Genomic DNA, 23920 nt, shown 5'->3' with positions numbered 1-23920 from the left:
ACTGCTTCTTTTACTTTGTTGTTTAGCCGTGGTGGCACTTTTTTGGTTCTCTTACTATGTTTTTTAATTTGGGGTGTACATTTAATTTGAGCCTCTATTATGGTGTCTTTAAAAAATTTCCAGGCAGCTTTCAGGGATTTTGGTGTTATACCTTTTAATTTCCTTTTAACATCCTCATTTTTGTGTAGTCCACCTTTCTGAAATTAAATGCTACAGTGTTGGGTTGCTGTGGTATTTTCCCCCACAGGGATATTAAATTGTATCATGTTATGGTCACTGTTACCAAGCAGTCCAGCTATAGTCACCTCTTGGACCAGATCCTGTGCTCCATTTAGGACTAAATCAAGAATTGCCTCTCCCTTCATGGATTCTAGCACTAGCTGCTCCAAGAAGCAGTCATTTAAGGTGTCAAGAAACTTTGTCTCTGCATCCCGTCCTGAGGTGACATGTACCCAGTCAATATGGGGATAGTTGAAATCCCCTATTATTATTGAGTTTTTTATTTTTATAGCCTCTCTAAACTCCCTGAGCATTTCACAGTCACTGTCACCATCCTGGTCAGGTGGTTGGTAATTTATCTCTACTGCTATATTCTTATTATTCAAGCATGGAATTACTATCTCTAGAGATTTTATGCTACAGTTTGGTTCATTTAAGATTTTTACTTCGTTTGATTCTATGCTTTCTTTCACATATAGTGCCACTACCCCCCCAGCACGACCTGTTCTATCCTTCCGATATATTTAGTACCCTGGTATTACCATGTCCCATTGATTATCCTCATTCCACCAAGTTTCTGTGATGCCTGTTAAATCAATATTCTCATTTAATATGAGATATTCACTTTCACCCATCTTATTATTTAGACTTCTAGCATTGGTATATAAGCACTTTAAAAACTTGTCACTTTTCAGATGTCTGCCATTACATGATGTAATTGAATGGGACTCTTTTTCATTTGACTGTTTCTCATCAGCCCCTACACATATTTTATCGTCTTCCATCATCTCCTCCTTATTGGACATAGAGAATTTCCATTAATAGATCCTCCCCCTAAGGGATGGCTCTGTCCGAACCATGTGCTCCTCCACACCTGTCGACTTTCCCCCAGCCTTTCGTTTAAAAACTGCTCTACGACCTTTTTAAGTTTAAGTGCCTGCAGTTTGGTTCCATTTTGGTTTAGGTGGAGCCCATCCTTCCGTTTTGAGATCTCTCAGTGAGACAGTTTTTAATCCATCTAATACGCACCCTGTTAGTGCCACATAATGCACGTTTTTTAATCAAAATGTCATGTGGTAATAAGTCAAATCCCTTGGAGAAATCCAAGCTTATTGTATCAACACAGTGACCTTTATCAACTAGAACTGTAATCCTGTTAAAAAAAGACAACAGGTTTGTTTGACAAGACCTTGCGTCCATGAAACCATGCTGACGTTATACATTTCTAGCCTCCCATTCTCTGTTGATGGAGTCCTGAATTAACTTCTCCACTATTTTACCCAGGATGGATGTCAGGCTAACTGATCTGTAGTTCCCTATGGTTTCCCTTTTACCTTTTTACAGTATTGGAATTATGTTGGCTGTCCTCCACGTCGGTGGAATGCCCCCCGTTTTCCAGGATTCGTTAAGAATTAGCATTAGTGATTCTGAGAGTGCTGCAGTTAATGCCTTTGCCTCGGGGTGATGTTGTCCGCGCCCATTGGTTTGGAAATGTTCGGTTTCAGCCGATGCTGCCGCACATCCTCCGTTGTTGCAGATGGTAAGCTTTTTATTCCATCCGTAACATCATATGGGATGGACACATCCTCTGGCTTTGTTCCAAGCACAGAACAGAACATTTCTCTTGAACATTTCTGCCTTTTCTATATCACTATTTACAGTTTTGCCATCTGCATCTAGCAATGGATCTATACCTGACCTGGCGGTATTTTTTTGTGGGCAGACACCTTCCTTGCCATGGAGATATTGTAAAAATCGTTGAGCATATTTCCATACCCAAGCGTTTCTTTGGCTGTACTCTATCTCTCTAACGATGGAATCAGACCTTCAGAGAAATAATGGGACTCAAACACGGAACAAAGATACAAAATATCTCTGGCCCCATAGAGCAACCCTCACAGCACCACCATCTCAGAGCAGTTAGTCACCTTAACCTATGTGAAGGAGATGTATGTTTGCTTTCCGGCGAGGCTGTGACACAGCATGCCCTGTGTTTGATTACAAGATGCTTCTGTTACAAGGCCCTTCCATTTATTTTTTAAACACCTCAGCAAATCCCTGCCAAGATATTTTATGCCAATGGTCCTGTAGCACCTTTGTGAACAAATGGTTCTGATTTGGGATGGCATTCACATCAGGGCTCAGCCAGAAATGCAGTTCTGAAAGCCAACAGACTACAATTCTTCCACTGAACCAACACAGCCTTGTGATTAACTTCAAGAGCAACAGCAAACACACGTCCAGATCCCTACCCTATTGGGCATGCTCACTAGAAGAGTATTTATCTCTTCAGAAAATAGCTAAGAACCTCTGATTAACCTGTCTATCCAATCCCTGCTAAAACTACTGTGAAGAATAGCCTCCTACACAGAATTGCATTCCTGTGCAAATGACATCAGACGTTGCTGCAAGGGTCTGCTGGACTAGAGGGATTCCACTCACTTTCATGTGCAACGTACAGGGTTCGTTAATTTAGCAGACAAAGGCATACCCATATCCAATGACTGAAAGCTGAAGTTAGATAAATTAAAACTGGAGAAAAGGTACATTTTTTTAACAATGAATATAACTAACCTTTAAACAACTAATTTATGGATGTGGTGGATTCTTCTCTTGAAATCTTGAAATCGGGATTGGATGTTTTTTTAAAAGATCTGCACTAGCTCAAGTAGAAGTTTGGGCTTGGTACAGGAATTACTCTGTGAAATTCTGTGGCCTGTCTTATGAAAGAGATCGGAGGAGATGAGCATAATGGTCCTTTCTGGCATTAAGATATGTGGAAGATTAACCACCTGGGTCATCAGGGCAATTCTGTCTAAGGTCATTATCATCTTTCTAGATTCTTATAGCTCACCCATTAGAGCACCTTCCAGCAATCCATAAAGTGAGGTGTTGCATCAGATTTCCTTCTCAGTTTCTGTCCCTGGGGAAACATGCATATGGTGTTCTTGTTGTAGGGTTGTGGGGTGTCATAAACATACAGCTACGGGTAACATAAAATCCCTCCTTTACCTGTAAAGGGTTAATCAGTTCCATTAACCTAGTTGGCACCTGACCAGAAGGCCCAATAGGGAAAGAAGATACTTTCAAATCTGGGTGGGAGGAAGATTTTTGTTTGTGCTCTTTGTTGTTCTCTCCAAGACAAAGAGAGAGACCAAGCAAGTAATCCAGCTCCTACTGAATGATACATCTAAAATTACAGAAATAGTAAATAATAGTAAGGAAATGCGTTAGATTATCTTTTGTTTTAGCTTGTGAATTTTCCCTATGCTAAGAGGAAGGTTTATTCCTTTTTTTTTTTTTGTAACTTTAAAGTTTTGCCTAGAGGGGAATCCTCTGTCTTTTAAACCTTATTACCCTGTAAAATTACCTTCCATCCTGATTTTACAGAGGTGCTTCTTTTACTTTTTTTCTTTATAATAAAGTTCTGTTTTTAAGAATCTGATTAGGTTTTAGTGTCCTAAAAACCCAAGGGTCTGGTCTGTGCTGACCTTGTGTACTCTCAACCCTTCCCAGGAAAGGGGGTGAAGGGCTTGGGGGGATATTTTGGGAAAACAGGAATTCCAAGTGGTCCTTTTCCTAAATCTTTGCCTAACTCACTTGGTGATGGCAGCGATACCATCCAAGGACAAGGAAGAATTTGCGCCTTGGGGAAGTTTTTAACCTAAGCTGGTAGAAATAAGCTTGGGGGTCTTTCATGCGGGTTCCCACATCTGTACCCTAGAGTTCAGAGTGGGGAGGGAACCCTGACAGGGGGGAGGGGAGTAATTATCTGATAGGTGAATTTTTCAAAAAGAAAAGCAGTACTTGTGGCACCTTGGAGACTAACAAATTTATTTGAGCATAAGCTTTCGTGAGCTACAGCTCACTTCATCAAATGCATCCGATGAAGTGAGCTGTAGCTCCCGAAAGCTTATGCTCAAATCAATTTGTTAGTCTCTAAGGTGCCACAAGTCCTCCTTTTCTTTTTGCGAATACAGACTAACACGGCTGATACTGTGAATTTTTCAGTTACAGTGAGGTTACAGAAGTGCATCTTGCCCTTGAATCAGAGAGTGGGATGTTGGAGGTGGTTCTCGGGGAGTGAGTTCTATATGGTCTTGGACCAGCCCCTGGAAAGTGCTGTCTGTTGCACAAACACCTTTACAGTGGACAATCTCATTGTGCCTGTGTGGGAGTTGTTGTGGGAGATTGAGGTCCCGATGCTCCAGGCAATCTTTTAGGTGTCCTGGACTCATTCTGTTCATGTCTTGAAGATAGAAACCGAAGACTTGTATTTGATGAAGTGATTTTGGGGAGACGATGTTGTGAGTGGAGGGCAGGTCTGATGTGTTCCTGACAATCCATGCTGCTGAGGAGAAGGGCTACCACATTGTTCTCAAGGGTGGGACAGAGCCTTCTAGCCAAGCGGAGCTGGTACATGCTACTCACAGGTGTGGCAATATGAGAGCTCAGTGACAGTGAGGAATCTGGTAGCCTTCTAAACTATGGATTGACTTGACCAGTGTTAGGGGGATTATTCCTTCACCTGCTTACTTCCCTGGTCCTTCTTGCATGAACAGAGAGCAACAATACCCGAAGTTCAAAGGTGCAAACAATTCCATGTTTATTGGGACGAACTTCCAGCAAGCATGATTCCAGTTTCCTTCCTTAGTGTCCCCCTTCCCAGCTCTGATACCACAGAGCCTTACCTGTGTCCCTGTTCCCGTTCCTGCCGTTAGCTAAACCTGATTCCAATTTCCCCACCCCCATTCCCTGTTCCCATTTCCCCCCACACACCCACCCACTTCCTGACTGACTGCAGACTATATAGTAAAACTTGAGTTCTGCTTAGCTATACCTTAACCAGTCATTTTACTGACATTTAACTAACCAATCCTAACCTATTGTAGCATGATTATTTAACCAGTTATATCCCATCACCTTCATTAGTTTACACCCAGCAAAATTAATTATACAGCAGACGGAAACAATCACAGAACCAGACAGAGATTATACAGACAAACAGTAGCAAAGTGGGAACTATAATGACAAAACAATACAGAAGTGAGGATTTCACATCCCAGCTATTGCTAAGTGAGTTCTTGCCAGACAGGATGCTACCAAACTAAGTTTCCTTTTATATCTTCCAGGCTCTTCCCTTTCTCTGGAGGCAATAGGCATTATCAGGGCAGGATTGTATCCTAACTGCCCAATGGCACCTGCTTTCAATGCGACGAGTTTGGAATGTGAGGAGGTGACCGGTCGCTTCCCAGCTTATGGCTGCCCCTGCTGCTTAGCCAAAGGCCTTAGCCTAAGCACAGGGCCTCAGACTGTCGCGGGGAGAGAAGGCCCTTACACCGGCTGACAGTGATTTTGATTCTTTCTTTCTTTTATACCTCTACAACTAGCTAAGTGTTAAGAATACACCTACATTCTTAAAGTATAGGCCTTTACAGACAGGCCTGAATATCTGTATCCTAACAACCAGCTGTGGGTGTGAGTTTTCATCCGGGGAGACTGCACCAGGGCTGCAAACTCCTCAAATCATTTTTCCCCTCTGTCACATGCTACGGTTTAACTTCAATCAGTTCTGCAGAAGCTGAACTCAGCCGAATTGTGGGTGGCCGTGGTATTGTCATATGTTCTATAGGACAAAGATAGCTGTGTGTTACCCCTGCATTGTTGGCATTTAAGTCTATGTTGTCTCAATAGGGGTATGGGACTGGAGAGAGAACTGATCTTTGTGGGACTCTGCATGCAAAAGGCCAGGTGGCAGAAGAGCAGTTTCTTTTCGCTCTCCTTTGGGGTGAGTCCTTCTAGGAGGGATTCAGAACATTTGGAGGCATTCCTCTGGATTCCTGAAACAAAAGGAGTACTTGTGGCACCTTAGAGACTAACAAATTTATTTGAGCATAAGCTTTCGTGAGCTACAGCTCACTTCATCTGGATTCCTGCTGTCTCCTTCAGGTGAGAGAGCAGAACCTCATGATCAACAGTGACAAAAGCTGCAATAAGAAAAGGAGTACTTGTGGCACCTTAGAGACTAACAAATTTATTAGAGCATAAGCTTTCATGAGCTACAGCTCACTTCATCGGTTGCAGCTTATGCTTATGCTCTAATAAACTTGTTAGTCTCTAAGGTGCCACAAGTACCCCTTTTCTTTTTGCGAATACAGACTAACACGGCTGCTACTCTAAAAGCTGCAATACGCTTCAGGAATGGAAGAACAGTTGCTTGTCCTTCATCCACTGACAGCAAGAGAAAAACCATCAGTGCCACTTGTCGTCAGATGTTTGGCTTGCATATGTGCTTTTTCTGTGTGCTGTACTGACTCCATGATTTGCTCTGAATCCAGTTTACGCAGAATCCTGTATATTGAACCAGCTAGCTAGGCTTAAAGGTAACTTTTAGCTACCTGCTCTGTGTGCTTGCTGAGGAATAGAAGTTTTGATGTTACATACTTTGTTAGCTGGGTGTGATGCTTCAGTGATGATGGTCACCTAACTGCCAGACATTCCTCCACAGAATGAGGCACTGGCTGTTTCACTCAGAAGAGAAACAAATTGCTCATGGGTCTCAATAACCAGCCAGGAGGGCTCGGGCCTCATTCACAGGTAGTGGATCATACCTCCATTAGTGTGAGAGCAACAGAAGGAGGACAGTCGACTTAAAAAAAAGCCAACTTCAGCAGTCTCAGGGAACTGGTACGCGTAGATACGGTCCTGTGGGAAGAAAAAACTAAGGGAAAAAGGAATTCAGAGGAGCTGGCAGTTTCTTACGGAGACAATATTATAGGTACAACTGCAAACTATCCCTATGTGAAGGAAAGTCAGAGCCATATTGGCTGCGTACTATTCATCCTATCAGGAGCTCTTTAATGACCTGAAAATTGAAAACTACTGCTACAAAAAGCATGAATGAATTGCAGAGGAGTATCAAAGAACAGCACAAGCATGTAGGGACAAAATCAGAAAGGTTAAGGCACAAAATGAGTTACACCCAAGCAAGGGATATAAAAGGCAATAAGAAGAGGTTCTTTAAATATATTAGGAGCAAGAGAAAAATGAAGGAAAGTGCAGGTCCCCTACTTAGTGAGGAAGAAGAGCTAATAACTGATGACATCAAAAAGGCTGAGGTGTTTAGTGCCTGTTTTGCTTTGGTCTTCACTAAAAGGGTTGATGGTGACTGGTCACTCAATACAATTAATATTAACAAAGGGGAAGGAATACAAGCTAAAGTAGGGAAAGAACCGGTTAAAGAGCATTTAGTTAAGTTAGAAATATTCAAGTCAGCACTGCCTAATGAAATTCACCCTGGGATACTTAAGGAACTAGCTGAAGCAATCTTGGCACCATTAATGGTTATCTTTGAGACCTGATTGAGAATGGATTTGGTCCCAGAGGCCTGGAGAGAGCAAACATAGTACCTGTTTTTAAAAAGGGGAACAAAGAGAATGCAGGGAATTAGAGACTGGTGAGCCCTGACTTCTGTAACTGGCGAAATACTGGAATAAATTATTAAACAATCATTTTGTAAGCACCTAGAGCAGTAGTGGGCAACCTGAAGACTGCGAGCCTCACGCAGCCCATCAGGGTAATCCACTGTGGGTTTCCAGACAGTTTATTTACATTTGCATGGCCGCCTGTAGCTTCTAGTGGCCATGGTTTGCCGTTCCTGGCCAATGGGAGCTGAGGAAAGCAGTGGCCAACACATCCCTGTGGCCTGCGCTGGTTCCCGCAGCTCCCATTGGCCGGATAATGGAGTGGAAAGTATTGTTTATAAAATTTGCAGATGACACCAAGCTTGGAGGGGTTGTGAGTGCTTCAGAGAACAGGATTAGAATTCTAAGTGACCTTGACAATTTGGAGAATTGGTCTGAGACCAATAAGATGAAATTCAGTAAAGATAAGTGCAAAGTACTTCATGTAGGAGGGGAAAATCATATGTACAGCTAAAAAATGAGGAATAACAGGCTAGGTGGTAGCACTGCTGAAAAGGATCTGTCAGTCAGAGTTGATCACTGAAGTACTCACTGCTTTTTTTGCCTCGGTCTTCACAGACAAGGTCAGCTCCCAGACTGCTGCACTGAGCAGCAAAGTATGGGGAGGAGGTGACCAGCCCTCTGTGGAGAAAGAACAGGTTAAGGACTATTTAGAAAAGCTGGTCATGAACAAGTCCATGGGTCCAGATCTAATGCATCCGAGAGTGCTGAGGGAGTTGGCTGATGTGATTGCTGAGCTCGTGGCGATCCAGGGAGATCCCAGACGATTGGAAAAAGGCAATTATAGTGTCCATCTTTAAAAGAGGGAAGAAGGAGAATCCGAAACACTACAGTCTAGTCAACCTCACCTCAGTCCCTGGAAAAATCATGGAGCAGGTCCTCAAGGAATCCATTTTGAAGCACTTGGAAGAGAGGAAGGTGATCAGGAACAGTCAGCATGGATTCACCAAGGGCAAGTCATGCCTGACCAATCTGATTGACTTCTGTGATGAGATAACTGGTTCTGTGGATATGGGGAAAGCACTGGATGTGATATACCTTGATTTTAGCAAAGCTTTTGATACAGTCTCCCACAGTGTTCTTGCCAGCAAGTTAAAAAAGTATGGATTGGATGAATGGACTATGAGGTGGATAGAAAGTTGGATAGATTGTCGGGATCGACGGGTAGTGATCAAAGGCTTGATGTCTAGTTGGCAGCTAGTATCATGCGGAGTATCCCAGGGGTCGGTCCTGGGGCCGGTTTTGTTCAACATCTTCATTAATGATCTGAATAATGGGATGGATTGCACCCTCAGCAAGTTCACGGTTGACTCTAAGCTTGGGGGAGAGGTAAATACAATGGAAGATAGGGATAGGGTCCAGAGTGACCTAGGCAAATTGGAGGATTGGGCCAAAAGAAATCTGATGAGGTTCAACAAGGAAAAGTGCAGAGTCCTGCACTTAGGACGGAAGAATTCAATGCACTGCTACAGGCTGGGGACCGACTGGCTAAGCAGCAGTTCTGCAGAAAAGGACCTGGGGATCACAGTGGATGAGAAGTTGGATACGAGTCAGCAGTGTGCCCTTGTTGCCAAGAAAGCCAATGGCATTTTGGGCTGCATTAGTAGGAGCATTGCCAGCCAATCGAGGGAAGTGATTATTCCCCTCTGTTCAGCACAGGTGAGGCCACATCTGGAGTATTGTGTCCAGTTGTGGTCCCTTCTAGCCCTATGGGTCTGTGATTCAGATCCCTTCTGGAATCTCTCTTCTTCCCCTAAGTATTGCCTTCAGCCCAGCATGCAGCTGCCTTTGATTGCTTTGAAAGATTGCATCAAAGATGTGCTGTATCAAAGCTGCTGCCCGCTGATAGAGATCCAGCTTTCCTGAAGCAGATAATCTGCTCCACTTGTCGTTAAATGATCTGCATTGCTTGTTTCAAGCAGATGTCTCCCAAGTGCATTAAGGCCTCAATGCACTGGGTGGATCCGGATGTGCAGTTGGGGCTGAGCTGCAGTTTACCCGATGAGGTACCCACCCATTTGTGTGGTAAGCGTGGATTGCCTCCATGGAAGAACTGAGTGCAGGAGGTGCTGAGTATGAGCTAGTGACCCTTCAAAACTTGGCGCCCCTATCTCCAGCCAGCTCCACACTGACACCTCTAGTACCCCTCTTCCCTGTGTTTGGGGGTGGAGCTGAGGAACCTCACTGGAAGTGCATGCTCCTGGGTTTTCCTAAGTTTACTGGGTTCATTTCTGAGGCTGTCTTGTGTGCAGCTGTACTGCCTTTGACGCAAAATCCAGCGGGACTCTGCACTGAGTCGGTCGCAGATCCCAGCACAATGGAAAGAATCTTTGCTCCGAGAGTTTGCTTTGTTGGCACAGGCCGCATGGTGGGCTCATGCTCAAGGGCCTGGGCGCCCCCTGCACTGAGGGCTTCAGCACAGTGAAGGTTAATATTTCTTCAGCCCTTCACTCAAGCACCATTGTGAGTGGTCTGAGCAGGACGACAGGGTTGTTCCTCTGCAGGATGGCTGTTAGCCTCTGACAAGTCCTCTGCATTGTCATGTAAGTGAGCTGTCCGCTGCAGCAATAACAATGACTCTCCTTTAGGTAATCCAGCCTCTTCTACAGGAATTGGCCATGCACATCCCTAGCAGTCATCTGCATGCACCTCAGGCCATGGGCCTATGAACCCCTCTCCCAGGGAACACCCTGCCAGGAAATACCTTCAACTGCCAGACTTCCTGTCCAGTCTTGGGATTGTGGCTTTTGGGGCATCTACTAAAGTGTTCTTAGACAATCTCCAGTTATCCTTTGCATTTTCTGATTGAAATCTTCCTCCCAGCTGATTTAGCTCATGATTAAGGCTGCAAGTCTGTCATGGAAGTCACGGATTCTGTGACTTTACAGGAACTCTGTGACTTCTGCAGCCGGCTGAATCGACTGACCCCAGAACCACCCAGCTTGGGTGGCCCCATGCCAGCTGCACCGGCCTCCCCAAGCCTACAGCAGCGGTGGCGGTCCTGGCCACCCCTCGCCAGCAGCAGCTGCGGCAGTCCCAGGCCAGCGGGGCTACCCCCAGCCAGTCACGGTGGTGGTGCTCCCGGGCCTCCCCCCACCCCGAGCACCAGCGGACACCCCGGAGCGCCCCTACCCCGAGCACCAGCGGGCGCCCCGGAGGCTTCCCCCAACACGAATTGGTGCCCCAGAGTCCCTCCTCCACAGCAGCAGCACCAGCATCCTCGGAGCCCCCAGAGCACCCAAGTGAACAAGTCATGGACAAGTCATGGGACCATGAACTTTTGTTTATTGCCCGTGATCTATCCATAACTTTTACTAAAAATACCCATGACTAAACCTTAGCCTTACTAATAATCATTTTCAGCTTTGTGAAATTGGCCCTTTTAAAGCACCAAGTATCTATATAACTGGTCTGGACTTTATTCTGCTTGCACATTATAGATGTGAACAAGTCATGATCACTTGTACCTCGTTCCCATTATTTTTTGTTCTGTGATCAGTTCCTCTGTCTGTCAAGACGAGGGTCTAATAAAGAATTCCTATTTCAGATGCTCCACTCTTTGCATTTGGAAATTGTCTCGATAATATGTAGAAATTCCCAGGATGTTGGCAGCGTGAGACCTCCAGCATAGGTCACTCAAATTGAAATCCCCAATGGTCATAGAGTTTTTTACCCCTACACATTATAGATAGGTGCTTGAAGAAGTGCTCATCCTGTAACCTTCTGTGATTTGGGAGTCTGTAGCAGACACATTCAAGGGAATGGCTTGGGAACCGGTAAATCCTCTCCCACCTTCTCTCTGCCCTTTTGTCCACTTGAGCCTTTCTAAATAGATTTCTTACCGTTGCTTTTTACTGTCCAGTCACGAAAATCATCCCATCAGGTCTCAGTAAGATGGAAAGATGGATGAAGAACGTTTCCTTCTTTCCAGGGTGGGTTTTTGTTTTTAATTGACAGCTCTTTGGAGCTGATCAGAGGTTAGACTAAATCCTGGCAGAGACCGATGAGCGGGAAGAGGGCAGGCAAAATGGGTGAAGGTGCACATGAATAGCTGCAGTTTGTCACAGGCTAAAACTTCCGCATCTGGACTGTACAAAGAAGTGCAGGTAAGTAGTTTTCCCTTGTTGTGCACTTTTAACCTCCTCATTGGCAACCTGCTCCCTGATCCATTCCCAGCAGGACTAATCATACCACTCCAAACTGCTGGGCAGCTTCCCTCAGACCCCATTTAAAATAAAACGACTAGGTTGCATAGCAAAGGTTGCCTACTTCCTCTCCTAGGCCACTGTGGAATTTCCCCCCCAGGACAAGTGCCTTGTGTCACCGAGTCTCCGGGCGATGTTCTGGAACTGCTCCCTACGAAGCCAGTCAGGACTCTGGGGAAGTCTCCTTTCTGGGAGCAGCCTGTCTGCAGGACCCACAGCTCACCCGGCTCCCCCCTTCCTGGGTCTGACCTCGGAGCATCCAGCATCCTCTGCCCCTCCGTGCGCTTCCCACAGCGAGTCCACCCAGGCGGGGTCCTGGGGAAGCCAGAGGGTCCTGCCCCCCAACTCCGCAGTCAGATGTGACTCTCAGACAACCAGTAAAACAGAAGATTTATTAGATGGCAGGAACATGGTCTAACACAGAGCTTGTAAGTGCAGAGAACAGGACCCCTCAGCTGGGTCCATTTTGGGGGCCAGATAACCACGTCTGCGCTTCACTCCACGTCCCCAGCCAGCCCCAACCGACTCCCCCTCCAGCCCCTCCTCCTCTGGGCTTTGTCCCTTTCCCGGGCCAGGAGGTCACCTGATCCCTTTGTTCTCCAACCCTTTATCTCTCACCTTGCGGGGGAAAGAGCCCAGGCCATCAGTTGCCAGAAAACAGGGTGTTGGCCATTCTCTGTGTCCAGACCCCTGCACATACCAGCCCTCTAGGGCTCTGCAAGGATCATACACCCTTATCCCCCCTAGATACTTAAGAACTGCATAGGGGAAACTGAGGCACCCCCACACTATTCAGAGAAAATATTAAGAACAGTCCCACTTCGTCACATCTTGTGAATACCTGGAGAATGGGAGCTGCTTACCATGGGAAAGGGGAGCTGTACCTACAGATGTGGTGGATTCTCCATCATTGGAAGTCTGACAGTCAAGACTGAGTATTTTTCTAAAAGATCTGCTCTCACTCAAACCAGAAGTCACGGGCTTGACGCAGGAATCACCGGGTGGCTTCTCTGCTCTGTGTAATGCAGGAGGTTAAACAGGATGATCAGAATGAGGCCATCTGTGAGTCTCTTCCCAAAAGGGTGCATCTCGCTTTGTCTGGGTTTAGAGGATTCCTTGCCCTGGAAGGGGACTAAAGGATTGAAGCGGGGAGAGGATTTTGTGCATATTGGGGAGCATATTTCCTAACTAGAAATGGGTTTGAAAACTAAGTAATCACTTGATTTCATTTAACAGGTTTCAGAGTAGCAGCCGTGTTAGTCTATATTCGCAAAAAAGAAAAGGAGTACTTGTGGCACCTTAGAGACTAACAATTTTATTTGAGCATAAGCTTTCGTGAGCTACAGCTCACTTCATCGGATGCATTCGGTGGAGAGGATGAATGATGCAATGGGCAGGCTGCTAGCTTCTTAGTACCTTTGCTAAAGTCCTGATCTGCCATAGGCTTTCTGTGTGCCTTGGGGCAGGGTCCTTAAGGCTAGATTTGCAAAGGGACATGGGCGCATAACTGCCTCCTTAGTACAACACCACTGACATTCACAAAACCACCACTCAGCTTCTGCCTACCCTGGGGTGCCTACATCCACAGAGGCACCTCCGTTTCCACTTGTAGACATGCAAAGCCATATAAGTCTTGGTGCCGTGGCACAGCTAATGATCTGGTGGGAACCTGCATTCACACCTAAGCCCTGGCATGACACTGAAGCCAGGCATCCCCCCCATATTGCCTGGGGGGACTGATCCACTCAGTGTGCTCAGTGCAGGTGTAACCCACACCAGAGATCACTGGGGTGAGCTGGTTGGGAATAGTGGGGGCTGGCTCTGTGTGTGTCCTCCCGTATACGCAATAACCCAGTGATTAGGGCATTCACCTGGGATGTGGGAAACCAGTGTTCAGATCCACCCTCTATTTAATTATTTACACACTGGAACAGCTTCCACAGGCAAAACTCAGACCCACCCACAATACCCCCCAGCCTGGGGGTTCAGGCACTCGCTTAGAAATGGGGGAAATCTGGGCTGAAGTCACTGCTCCAAATGAGCTAGAGAGGGGATTTGAAAACAGGTCTTCCCATCGTGTTCCTACCTACATGCCTCTAGCTTTCATCCAGATCATACCACACGATCCATTGTCTACAGCCAAGCTCTACGATATAACCGCATTTCCTCCAACCCCTCAGACAGAGACAAACACCTACAAGATCTCTATCATGCATTCCTACAACTACAATACCCACCTGCTGAAGTGAAGAAACAGATTGACAGAGCCAGAAGAGTACCCAGAAGTCACCTACTACAGGACAGGCCCAACAAAGAAAATAACAGAACGCCACTAGCCATCCCCTTCAGCTCCCAACTAAAACCTCTCCAACGCATCATCAAGGATCTACAACCTATCCTGAAGGACGACCCATCACTCTCACAGATCTTGAGAGACAGGCCAGTCCTTGCTTACAGACAGCCCCCCAACCTGAAGCAAATACTCACCTGCAACCACACACCACACAACAGAACCACTAACCCAGGAACCTATCCTTGCAACAAAGCCCGTTGTCAACTGTGTCCACATATCTATTCAGGGGATACCATGATAGGGCCTAATCGCATCAGCCACACTATCAGAGGCTCGTTCACCTGCGCATCTACCAATGTGATATATGCCATCATGTGCCAGCAATGCCCCTCTGCCATGTACATTGGCCAAACTGGACAGTCTCTACGTAAAAGAATGGACACAAATTAGACGTCAAGAATTATAGCATTCAAAAACCAGTTGGAGAACACTTCAGTCTCTCTGGTCACTCGATTACAGACCTAAGAGTGGCTATCCTTCAACAAAAAAGCTTCAAAAACAGACTCCAACAAGAGACTGCTGAATTGGAATTAATTTGCAAACGGGATACAATTAATTTAGGCTTGAATAGAGACTGGGAATGGATGAGTCATTACACAAAGTAAAACTATTTCCCTAGGTTATTTCTCCCCCCCCCACCCCACCCCCACTGTTCCTCAGATATTGTTGTTAACTGCTGGAAATAGCCTACCTTGCTTGTCACCATGAAAGGTTTTCCTCCTTTCCCCCCCCTGCTGCTGGTGATGGCTTATCTTAAGTGATCACTCTCCTTACAGTGTGTATGATAAACCCATTGTTTCATGTTCTCTGTGTGTGTATATCAATCTCCCCTCTGTTTTTTCCACCAAATGCATCCGATGAAGTGAGCTGTAGCTCACGAAAGCTTATGCTCTAATAAATTTGTTAGTCTCTAAGGTGCCACAAGTACTCCTTTTCTTTTTGCGAATACAGACTAACGCGGCTGCTACTCTGAAACCTGTCATTAATCAGCTGTGATACTCATTCCAGGCAGTAGAGGGCAGCAGCACCCAGATCCAGCACTTTGGACCTGATGGTGTGTAGCATGTGTACGTTCATGGGTGTGTGTCTCTGTCTGCAGTGCATGCATCTGGGTGTGCTGAGGAAGCGAGTTTCTACTGCAGCGTGTGTGTGTGGTGCACACTCTGTCTGTCTTGCACAGGTGTCTGTCTGTAGTGCTTCCTGTTCCCTCTGGTGCGCGGGAACCATGCAGACATGTCCCTGGAGGGTGTATTTCTCCAGGCAGTGCCTGGATGCTTTGGCTCTTTGTTTCTCTGTTGCTGCACTCGGGTGTATCAGCCTGAACGGCTACACACATGTAGTTGTGGATTTGGGACTGGCACGTTCCCTGCCCTCTTGCTGTGCCTTGCTCTTTCCGGTTTGGCATGTAAAACTCCTTCGCTGTGCTGCTGAAAAGCACTGAGATCTCTGATTAATTCCACTCTGATGTCAGGCATGCGGCTCTGCTGGGAGGGATTTACAGAGCTGCATTTAAGCTCTCGTTCACTGAGAGAATCTTTCTCTGTCTCTTCCCTCCCCCCTTCCCCTTCCCCCCCACCGCCGCCCCAGCTCTCTGAAAATGTGTAGACATTTTTCTGTTGAAAGGGTCGCTAACGCTTGGGGTCGGTTCAGAGCTTTGCATTTGATTCCCTCTCTTTACCACTGGATATTTTTTTATTCTTCTCATTTAGCTGCCGTTGAGGACAGAGAGAGCAGCTTTGTTAGAATAGGACAATGAAATGAACAGCCCCCTTTTTTTTCCCTAATGACAGCCCGTTACTTAGCAACGGGGTGGGGGGATTTTAACAGAAGATCAGAGCGTCAGGATGAGGAGATAAACTCTGTCATTCTCTCTCCCAGGAAACTTACTAAAGAGCCACCTTCCCTTTTGACAGGCTCCTGATTTTTTTCCTCCCAAGAGCCAGCAGGAAAGTCTCAGAATCCTCCCTGATGGCTGGCTGGCTGCCTCCCCTTGCAACTCCTCTGCTCAGGCACCCCACTCTTCAGTGACATCCTAAGGGCATCATGTAAAGGGAAGCCCAGTGTGGGATCAGTAAGCTCTCTGCATACACATGCAGGTGACTGAGAGGGGGATCCGTGGGCAGAAGGGAGAGCCAGACGGCCAGGGCTGACCCTTACCCACACAGGGAGGGAAAGGAGCGTTCGCCTTTTTGTTCTGACAGTGGGCAAGGGCGGGAGGGAGAGAGACTGTGCCCAGCTCCGTGCTGAGAGCAATGGTTGCTTCGAAGAGGTCTCCGTGTGAAAGGCAGAGAGGCCACCTGCACCTGGCAGCATGGTGCTGAAATCTAACCCTAGCATCATTCTCTTGTGCTCTTTCCTGCCCAGTGACTACATCATCGAGGAGAAGACAGCCGTGCTGCAGAAGAGGGAGCATGAGGGATTCGGGTTTGTGTTGCGAGGGGCCAAAGGTAAGGTCTGCTTTATTTCACTCAGGGCTGGGGCTGGGAGGGGAAGCTCCCTATCTACAGGGCCCTGCTCTGGCTGGCTGCACTGGTGTTACACATGCTGGCCCATGGGCCCCTGTACAGCAGGGCTCTCTGGGGACTCTCCCTCCCCTTGTCTCATGCCCAGGTACATTAGAGGTTAACCCTATTCTGAACATTGTCCATACCTGGGATTTCGTGGCAAATGTGCGGCCGTTGCACACTGACTGGTAGGTCTCTGCTAGACTCTGTGCTGTGCAGAAAACTCTGCATGCCGAGGAGTTTCACCTTCAGCCTATTGCATGTGGACAGTGTGCATGCTCTGTGCATGCGTGATTCAGACTGGGAGCCCCTCAGAGCAGGGCCCGTGTGCAGCCCCAGGCCCCCACATTGACTGTGAATTTGGAGACCAGTTACTACAGTCACTGGCTGTGTTGGGGCATAACTCCAGGCTGGGAAGAAGAATCGTGCTGGTAGTGCCTCTGTTCTGAGGCAGCTACTTGTGGCACTGTGCTGTCACCACACCTGCTGGCATCAAGGGGACATTTCCATTCCTCACACTGTCTTGAGGAATTCCTTGGCTCACGCTGCCAGTGCATCTGGCTCACATAGTAGCTATTGTGGCTCATATTACCAGGAATTGTTACCAGAAAGAATCCCTCAGGGACAGAGAGTGATTGAGCTCATATATTGGCATTGACTAACCAGTGTTAGCCCTGAGCTAGGAGCATGGGGAAGGCAGGGGATTCCTAGGACAGAGGGTCATTTTTCCAGAAATCTCAGGTTGAAGACTGGGGCAGACCCAGCACTGAAGTGTAATCAGATCAGTATGGGAGAACATAGCCACAGTGATGTCTGTCTGTGTCCCCTCCTGCTGCCCAGGAGACATGGTATCTATAGGGAAGGCTTGGAGAGTGGCTGCCAGCTTTGCATAGGAGATCTGCTCCTTTTCGAGACCTTGCTGTGGGTGGAGACCCTTTTGATTTGGGTTTGAGCCCCACAAGTGATTTCCTCCTAGCATTCACCGATTGTCTTTTTCTGCATGTATCACAGAAGGGTTTTTTGTGCAAGTGTGTGTGTCTTTCAGTACGTGTGTGTGTGTGTGTGTGTGTGTGTGTGTGTGTGTGTGTCCTACTGATATCTGCAAGTCTGCAAATTGTGTAATGAAACTTCCCAGCCCTCAGCATGGCATCTCCCTTTCTCACGGGTTCGATTGTCATGGTGCGGGGTTACTCCCGTAACGAGCAGCTTTTCTCCTATTCTCTCAGGCTTTCTCTGTTTCCTCTCCTCAAGTTTGTATGCTTTATATTTTCTTGTGTCTGCTGATAGCTGGCGGAAGAGACTCCAGGCAGGTTAGACAATGGGCATTTGGCTGTGGGGCTCTGCAGCCAAATGAGTCTTTGTGGGATTTTTGGTATAAATATGGTTTAGAGTCTATATGACTCTGGGGGCCACAACACTGCTATCAGAGGCCATGGGGAAGCATATCAGAGGGTCATGGAGGTGAAGGTGGCTTTGAGGGCAGGCCTTGTAGGGGTGAAGGTCTCTGATTAGTGAGGGATGGGTGTGGCTCACTTGGGAACCCATCACTCTCCCATGGTCGCAAACTGTTAATCTGGGAGTCATCCTTGACCCCTCTCTCCCCTTTACGTTCCCCTGATTAAAGCTACTGCCAAGCCCTGCTTCTTCCTCTATAGCATGCACCAATCCACCCATCCTCCGTTCCCACTTCCAGAAGCCTTGCCCATGCCCTGGTGACACCCAGCCGGGGTTGCAGCCTCCATCTTTCTGGATAACCCACTCACCCCTCCCACCTGTTTATGTGACTGAAGAAAACATAAACCAGCCCCCATCCCTTCCTGTGCCCACTGTTATCACAATAAGTATAAGGGGTGTTTCCCGCTCCCAGAGTAACGGCACGCACAGACAAGTGCACAGACCAGGCACTGATGTCCGCTCACCCTACAGCAGCCATAACTTTATTATTGATTTGGCACGTCCTGGGGCCAGGTGCTTGACAGACATACAGAAACTGGTGGGCCCTGCCTCAGGGACTTTGCCATCTAAATGAGTACTCGGCAGTTAGGTGAATAGTGAAAACATCCCCAGCTATGTGAATTGGAGTAAAAAAACCAGACAGGCTATAAGCCCCCATGCTTGAAGGCAGGTCGCAGCCACTAGCTGACTGGGTTGGGGGAGAAGAAGCCCCACTCGTCAGGTTATTCCCTACATGGTTTTTGTACTTTCCTATGAGGCAGCTGGTCCGAAGTCTGGTTGGAGCTGGGATCTTGGGCTGATCCTGTTCCTATTTCTCTTCCAAATGCTGTTGCTGAACTCCTCTTCTTGTCCTGCCTCTCTGAGCGTGTCATCTGCCCCCTTCCTTTTTCAAGTCCCTTCATTGGCTCTACCAGTCTCAGATTCAAATTCCTTGTCCTTGCCGTCAGGTCTCTACCCAGTTCTGCCCCTGCCTGCCTCTCTTCTCTCATCACTTGCTGCTTCCTTGCTTAGGACCTGCACTCTATCAACTCCAGTTTCCTCCATCTGCCGTGAGCACTTCCACCTTCCCTTACTCTCCTCTGTGCCTGGAACAACCTCCTTGGTCTTACAGGCCACACAATATCCTTCTCTTCAGATCCCAGTGTTGTATGTCTGATGCCGAACCGCACACTTGCACCACACTAATTATTGAAAAGTAAACAAAGCACAAATGGAAGATGTATATGTAATGTGGTGTATCCACTGCAGAGTCAAGTAAACTCATGAGGGAAAGGATGGTGCCACGGTTAGGATGCTAGTCTGGGACTCTGGACCCATAATTCACAGATTCCAAGGCCAGAAGAGACCATTGTGATCATCTAGTCTGACCTCCTGCGTATAATAGGCCTTCAAGCTTCCCCAAAATAATTCAGTTCCCTCCCTCGTCACAGACTTCCTGTGTGGCTGTGGGCAAGTCTCTGTGTGCCATTCTGTACCATGAGATGACTGAACTTTCCAACCTCACAGGGGTGTTGTAGGATAAATCTATTTCAGATTGTGAGGTGTTGTGGTACTTCAGTGATAGATACGCCTTATTTCATTATGCTGTTCCTAACCCACTGACCTCTGTCTTTTGTCATCGTCATCGTTTGCTTGGAAGAGGCTTAAGGTTTAATACTTGATGTCCCGTGTTTGGTGGTTACACTCTTTGGGGGGCTGCATGACGCATAGCCACAGTGCTGAAGCAGCACTTCCCGTTGCGGGGAGAGGACACACAAGCAATATAGAAATATTCAAAGTACTGGGAAATAGCAGCTTCAGAAATCCAGTCATCAGCCATAGTCCCGGCGGAATCCCCTGGTCTCATTGTGATCATAATTCTGGGACAAAAGGGATAAGACTCATACCTGCAGCTCATGATATTAGCATACAGTTGGTTGTTGTAAATCCATCACCATCCTCAATTTAACGGTGGCTGAGACACCTGACCTTACTTGAACTTCTTTGGTTCATGCTTCTGGCCCTGCTTTGTCTTTGAGACTTTGTCCAGAGGGGTAGTAGACTTGGTTCGGAATGGGTTTGAGCATGCTCACTTTGTCCTCACCTGTATCGGGCACCCCACCCTCCATGTGGTCTCCCTTGGTATGTGAGTCCTAGAATGACATAAACACTGGAGTTGTCTTAGTTACAGGTTAAGCACCCTGGTCCCTGAGATTGCTCTCTCGGCGATTTATCTGGTCTGTTTTTGGAATTGAGACAAATTGCTCTGAATGAGTTTGATTGTTCTCACCAACTCAGACTCTTCTATGCATTTGCTCTGGATCTCACAGCTTCCATGGCAACTTTTACACTCTCCTAGGTCATTTTAGGGTCACTCATCACCTATTGGCGGGGTGTCACACTCTGATCTTCGCGATGGGACTGGACATTGGAGATGTGAAAATGACACACCACCTCTTCTTCCACACCACCACCTCTTCTATTCTGAGGCCAAGAACTCCCCTCATGCCTGAGGAGATGGGCGTGCTAATGTAAGGTTACGTCTAGAGTGGTGGCAAGGGGTGTGATTCCGCTGCTCATGTACACGTGCCGACACTAGCTCTTATCAGGCTGGTGCATGTACAAATAGCAGTGTATCCATGGTAGCTTGGGTAATAGCAGCAGAGGCGTGGCTTAGCCATGCCACGTATATACCCAGCAGCTTCTGGCAGGTTTGTACTTGGCATGGCTAAGCCATGGCACTGCAGCTACACTGCTCTTCATACTCACGCTAGCTCGACGAGTGTACGCGAGCAGAAGAATATCACCTCTAGCTCATAGTGTAGACCTTGCCCAAGGCAAGAGACACTGCTCCTCTCCCACAGAACCACTCTGCCCAGGGGTCAGTAGAGGAATTTTTCTTCTTTGAGGTGGAGTCTGCATAGTCCCACATGTCAGGTAAGTTTGTCCCAGTGCACAAACTTGGAATCTGCTACAGAGCAAAGTTCATTAGAGCTACTCACCTCCCCTTCCTCCTTTTCTCCTGCAGAGCTCAAGGGTGAAAAAGGGAAACTGGCTCCAGGCAACGGCTGAAGGTGCAGTGAGCTCAGAATTTGTTCACTGAAATTCATGGCCTTCCTCATTTTTTTTTCTTCTGCCCCACTGGGGCCTCTTGTTGTGTATACATAGTGTGCCAGTCAGCTTGCCTTTTACAGCAAAGAAACACAAAACATGAGAGAGAAGCCAGGCAAGGGTGCCTCTATGTTGTGGGCTTTGTAAAGACCTGCAATGACCAGAAGGGCCACCTCAGACCTCTTCTGACCTAGGGAAGCTCGTCAAGCCCAGTTGACTCTGCTGGTTACTGTGCAGATAGCATCAGCTTTGGAGAACCACTTGCTCAAATGGTTCTGTGCTCAGCTAAAGCATTAGACAGGTGCCCAATCTCATCTGGCCAACCAAGTCCACTGCCAGTGATGAAACAACACACTGCTCTGTGGCCAGCATAAGCAATCCCTAGATATCTGGGTTGATATTCGGATCCTCTGTCTTTCTGCGCTGACTGAATTCAGTGCTGGGGGTCTGGATTTAAGGATTTATGTTGATGGCACTGCCTAGGATCATGGCCAGTCCCAAGAATGTCCAAATGATCTTCATGGGGGACTTCAGTTTGAGTGACACATGCTGGAGGTCTCAGGGTGCCAGTAGTAAAACACCTTGGGAATTTCTAAACATTATAGGTGACAATATCCTAACTCAAAAAGTGTTTCAGCCAACATAAGGAAATCCTTTGTTAGACCTTGTCTTAACAGAGAAAGAGGACCTGATCACAGGACTAAAAATTAATGGTAGATTAGGTACAAATGATCATGACCAGGGCTAAGATTTAGTCATGGGTATTTCTAGTAAAAGTTATGGATAGATCACGGGCAATAAACAAAATTTACGGCCCCTGACCTGTCCATGACTTGTACTGTAAATACCCTGGACTAAATCTTATCTGCTTTAGGAGAGCCCGGGGACCGCAGTCGCTCTGGCCATCTCTGGGGCCAGCCACACCTGCTGCTGCAGCTGCAGAAGTCCCGGGAGTCCCGGAAAGTCATGACATCTGTGACTTCCGTGACCTCTGTGACAGACTCACAGTCATATATATATATGGAAGAAGGGGAAAGTTGATAGCAATGACTATAATTCAGAAGTTAGGAATTGTAGAAAATTGGATAAGGGGGAAGCAAAAGGACATGAGGCGAAAGCTGTGGCCAGCAGAGTTAAGGACAATAAGAAGGAGTTTTTAAAATATATTAGGGCCAAAAGAATTCCTGACAGTGCTGTTGGTCCATTATTAGATGGAAATGACAGAATTATCAATAATAATGCAGAAAAAGGCATGCTCCCGGAATTATTTTGGGGAAGTTCTCTGGCCTGTGCTATACAGGAGGTCAAACTAGATTATCACAATGGTTCCTTCTGGCCTTCGGCCCTATGAATTTTTGGAGCCCCTCCCTGTCCGAAGAGGGAAGGAAAACAGAAGGCAAAGGATTCTGGAAGTGAACATTGCCAAATTAAGTGGTGTAAGGGAGAGGGTTTGGGTTTTATGGATCATCTGCCCCCTTCTATGGGAAGAGAGGGCTGAATACTTTAGGTGGTCTCCATCTCAGAAAAAGGGGGACCAATTTCCTCGAGGACAAGCTGGCTAGAGTAGTCAGAAGGGGGTTGCACTAATAACAAAAGAGGAGGGTGAAAACAGGGAACAAATGAGCACTCAGCACAAAATCTAGATGTTGAGAACAAAATTAATCAAGATGCCAAAGTACCTAAGGAGAAGAAATTCTTTGATTGCTGATACACCAACGCTACGAGCTTAGGTAACAAACGAGAATTGGAATTGCTAATTTAGTAGCATAAATTCGATCTATCTTGTATTACTGAAACCTGGTGGGATGATTCACCATGATTGGAATGTTAAAATCAATAGTTATAGCCTATTTAGTAAGGATTGAGTGGGCCAAAGGGGAGTGGCACTCTTTCAAAAAATAACACTGCCTGTTTCCAAGGCCTTGTCTAGATGAACTTCGGTTCCCAGCAGCCTGGAGTGTACACGTACCCTGCAATAGCTTGCTGCACGCTACAAGTAAGTTACACTGCTATGGAACACCTGCGGCAAGGACACTGCTGGTCCGGCTCAGATGACTGGGGCTCACAGGGCTAATAATTGAAATGTAGATGTTTGGGCTCAGGCTGGAGGTCTGAGATCTCAGAGTCCGGGCTGCAGCTTGAGCCCAAATGTCTACATTGCTGTTTTTTGCCCCACAGTCTGCGACCTGTGAGTCTGAATCGATTGGCCCAGGCCCTGAGACTCAGTGCTGCGGGTGTTTTAGTGCAGTGTGACATGCCCTAAGTGTCTCTATGGACCCTGCCGCCACGTACGTTAAATTCCCTACTACGTTTAATCTGTTCCTGTTTCACGGTGGGCTTGATCAAAGTGGACTAGGGAACTTCTAGTGCGGCAGCAGGGCCCATGCAGATATGTAGTGCATTGTAGGCTAGTGCGCTGTCACTTTACACCCAGATTGCTGCAAATGAAGTGTTCATACAGACAGTCCCCAAGTCACTGCCAGCTCAGAGGACAACGACCGTGAATGCTGTGAATCGGAGTCCTAACAGAAAAGGCACGAGATGGGGTACTAGTGTGTGTTTGCTTACAGATGACCAATCCCACTGGGGAGCAGGATGGCCAGCCCCTAA

The 23920-nt window shown here is 47.0% G+C and overlaps 1 protein-coding gene across 2 annotated transcripts in view; it reads left to right on the top strand.

The window, feature by feature from the left end:
• The window catches only part of SHANK3 (SH3 and multiple ankyrin repeat domains 3), a 695549-nt gene that overhangs the window by 572704 nt on the left and 98925 nt on the right, over positions 1-23920 (top strand). For both annotated transcript variants that reach the window (XM_043500373.1, XM_043500369.1), the window contains exon 16: positions 16626-16708. In XM_043500373.1, the coding sequence (XP_043356308.1) occupies positions 16626-16708 (83 nt within the window). The remainder of the gene's footprint in view (positions 1-16625; positions 16709-23920) is intronic.

Source organism: Dermochelys coriacea, chromosome 1, assembly GCF_009764565.3.
Source record: "Dermochelys coriacea isolate rDerCor1 chromosome 1, rDerCor1.pri.v4, whole genome shotgun sequence".
NCBI classification, from domain to species: Eukaryota; Metazoa; Chordata; order Testudines; family Dermochelyidae; genus Dermochelys; species Dermochelys coriacea.
The sequence above is the reverse complement of the archived record's forward strand: the minus strand, read 5'-3'. Positions and strand labels throughout refer to the sequence as shown.